Genomic DNA, 3346 nt, shown 5'->3' with positions numbered 1-3346 from the left:
CAGGAAACTGCAGACCCGGGACTCAGGATGCCCCCACGTCCACGCGGAGCCCTGGGAGCGTCATGCGGCCTGAGCCCTGGGCCCTCCGCCTGCAGGGGCGGAAGCAGAGCTGAGCTCCTGGACTTCAGCTTCCTCCTGTCCTGTGGTCTCAGATGTGTCCGTCAGTCTGTGAGGCACCTATATCTCCTGCCCTGGGACTCGCACATCCGGTAGTGAGGCCTCTGCCCACCGAGGTCACCGTGGGTGACCCGAGGCCTCACCTCCAGCTGCCCACCGAAGCTCTTTAGCGAACACGTGGTCTCCCAGCTGCTCTGGGGCGAACGTCTGTGTCTCCCACATTCCCTGGAATCCTGGCCACCAAGGTGACGAGGGCAGAGGTGGGGCCCTCGCGCTGAGATCAGGGCCCACACGAGACCCCAGAGCTCCCTGCCCCCTCCCCACAGAGGACACGCCGAGAGGCTGCCATCTGAGAGCCAGGACACGCACTCCCACCGAACCCCACATCTGCCGGCCTTGTCTCAGCCCCCGCTTCCAGACCGAGGGACTTGAGCATCTGCTAAGCCACCCGTCTGTGCTGGTCTCCTGCCGGGGGAACCCAGACACTGGCTTCCTGTGGCTGCACCCTAGCACGCATGCTGTTAGCAGATAAACACCTAGGAAAGTCCCCACGAAGAGCAAACGTTTAACACAAGGGCGGCATGTGGGACCCACCCCAGGGCGGGTCTCTGGACTCTAAGTATGGTGGACACTCCTCTCCGATCACGAGGGCCCAGCTGCTCTGGGGGCAGCAGCCCAGGCTCTGCCCAGGGTCACCTGCAGCCCGCCCCCAGCAGGAGGGACTGTGGCCAGAGAGACGGTCCTGACCAGGGAGAGGGTGGGGACCACAGCTGTCAGGACCTGTCCACACGGTGCAAGGGGCTGAGTTATGAACGTGCGCCTCTTATAAAACCTGGACAGCAATTATGCACCAAGTACCACCTGCTGGAAGGGCGGGGGGCTTCCTATGGGGAGGCTTCTGTGCTGAGCGGGCAGCTGACCCTTCCCACAAGAAGCAGCATGGGGTGGGGGGGACATTTATTCACCGAGACGCTGCTACTCAGAAAGCCTCGCACACAGTCGGCACTCAACTGTGTACATTGAGTTGGCGCTCACCTGTGCGCGTTCCCAGGGCAAACCCCACAGCTGTTCACTGGGGCCAGTGTTCTGTGTAGAGTGGGGACAACCCTCCCTTGGGGAGGCCTCGGGGGAAGGCTGGATATCAGGGTGCCCTCCCCTTACTGCCTCGCTAGTGTGCTGGGCAGTTGGGGACCCTCCCCCACCAACCCCACCTCTCCCAGCCGCTCCCCCGGTGGGCGGGGCGCAGGCTGGGCAGTCAGGGACCGCCCCCCCAGCCTCTCCCGGCCACTCTGCGTGGCAGGGCCCGGGGCCTTACCAGGACCATGTGGCCGGTGGAGATGTCCATGTTGGGCTGCACGGGCTCCTCTGACCAGGACGAGGTGCTGCTCCGCGCGGAGGGGCTGGGCATGGGCCCGTCGCTGAACTGGGAGGACACACTGCTGACGCGGGACGTGTGCGCGGCCTCGGGGCGCTCGGTCGTGCGCACCGCCATGCGCTGACGGCACAGCTCCTGCAAGACAGCGGGCCGGTCAGAGCCTCCCACCTGAGTCCCGGGGCCGCGGGACAGGGCTCACCCGAGACCATGCGCACCCTACAGATATGCGCACAGACACACACAAGGGTAGACATGCTCCAGAGACAGGCATACGGACACAGACACAGTCACACACACAGACACACAGACACATAGAGTCACACACACAGACACACACACGCATAGACACACAGAGACACGCACACACACACACAGACACACACAGACACACACACGCAAAGACACACACAGACAGGCACACACAGACACACACAGACACACAGAGTCACACACACAGACACACACACGCAAAGACACACACAGACACGCACACACAGACACACACAGTCACACACACACACGCAAAGACACACAGAGACACGCACACAGACGCGCACAGGCTCAGGCGGGGCTGCCAGGCCCACCGTGGCCGCCCTGGCCCGGGTGCTGTGTGGACAGACTTCAAGCGCCTCCTCCCTCCTCAGAATGTGGGCTCTGGTGGGGGCAGGGGTTATACTGAAATACAGACACTTGTACTTTCGTCACAGCATTAGGAAAAAACCCTCTTTTTGGTTCTTCTTGTTCCCAAAGCCTCGCTTGCAGCGGTGAGGCCGCGCAGGAGAGAATCAGCAGAAGCGCACACGGGGGACCGTGCAGGGTGGACAGGGACGGGCCTGCCGGACAAGCTCCCTGGGGCTGACGGAGCTTGGCTGGGTCACCGCGGGGCCTCAGGGCCCCAGCACAGGGGTGTGTGACCAGCCTGGCAGGGGAGGCCCGGCTGTGCCTGCGGCCGCCAGACTCAGGGCTCAGTGGTCACCCGGCCCCCAGGAGATCTGGCTGGACGCTCCCCCCTTCTGACCCACAGAAGTGCCTTTGGGGGGATCCCATCAGTCACACTGTGGTGACTCCCAGCCCTGCCCAGCGAACGCTGTCAGCAGAGCCGTCCAGCAGAAGGATGTGGAGAGAAAGTCTACAAGAGAATCTTGGCCCACGAGTTGAAGACTGCTCGGGACAAAGAGGCGGTGTGGAGACCCGAGGCTCCTCCTCTTCCCTGGTGCCCTCGGGGGCCGCACCCCGCACACCCGGCTGATGTCCTGGCCTCAAGGTCCTGCGGGCAAGGAGGTTTCCGCTCTGTGTCCTCTCACCCGGCCGCCTGTTTCTGGGACTAAAGCTCGTCCTGAGGCCGCTGAGGGCTCGCTCTCCCCGGGGACACTGTGCTGACCCTTCCCTGGGTCAGAGGATGGCTCAGGTGCGCTGTGAGGGGGGCCACCTGGCCGAGAGCCCCCAGCCCCGTCCGAGCATCTGCAGGGGGCGGGGTGGGCACTGCAGAAGCCAGCGCAAGAGACCAAAGGGAAGGAAGGGCGGTGGTGAGGGGGGCCCTGCCTCTCTCCCCCAGGGCTCAGGAGTTACCCATGGCTCCCAGACAACCAGTCTGCTTGAGACTTCCCCCTCGGCTTCACAGAATCTTAGAAGCAACAAGGAGCCCAACACAGCGGGTGTGCTCAGTTGCGTCCACAGGCCACCTATGGACTGCTGGCCAGGGCTCCTCTGTCCGTGGGAGTCTCCAGGCACCAATGCTGGAGTGGGTTGCCACGCCCTCCTCCAGGGCATCGTCCCGACTCAGGGATCGAACCCGCATCTGCTGCGTCTCCTGCACCACAGGCGGGCTTTTCACCACCGAGCCACCAGGAAGCC

General features: G+C 63.8%; 1 protein-coding gene across 1 annotated transcript in view; it reads right to left on the bottom strand.

The window, feature by feature from the left end:
- PTPRN2 (protein tyrosine phosphatase, receptor type, N polypeptide 2) overlaps nt 1-3346 on the bottom strand; it is a 373453-nt gene that overhangs the window by 85265 nt on the left and 284842 nt on the right. Inside the window, 1 exon segment of the mRNA XM_010829352.1 lies at nt 1433-1627. Coding sequence (XP_010827654.1) covers nt 1433-1627 — 195 coding nt within the window.

This window comes from Bison bison, unplaced genomic scaffold (assembly GCF_000754665.1).
Source record: "Bison bison bison isolate TAMUID 2011002044 unplaced genomic scaffold, Bison_UMD1.0 scf7180017864503, whole genome shotgun sequence".
Taxonomy (NCBI): domain Eukaryota; kingdom Metazoa; phylum Chordata; class Mammalia; order Artiodactyla; family Bovidae; genus Bison; species Bison bison.
The sequence above is the reverse complement of the archived record's forward strand: the minus strand, read 5'-3'. Positions and strand labels throughout refer to the sequence as shown.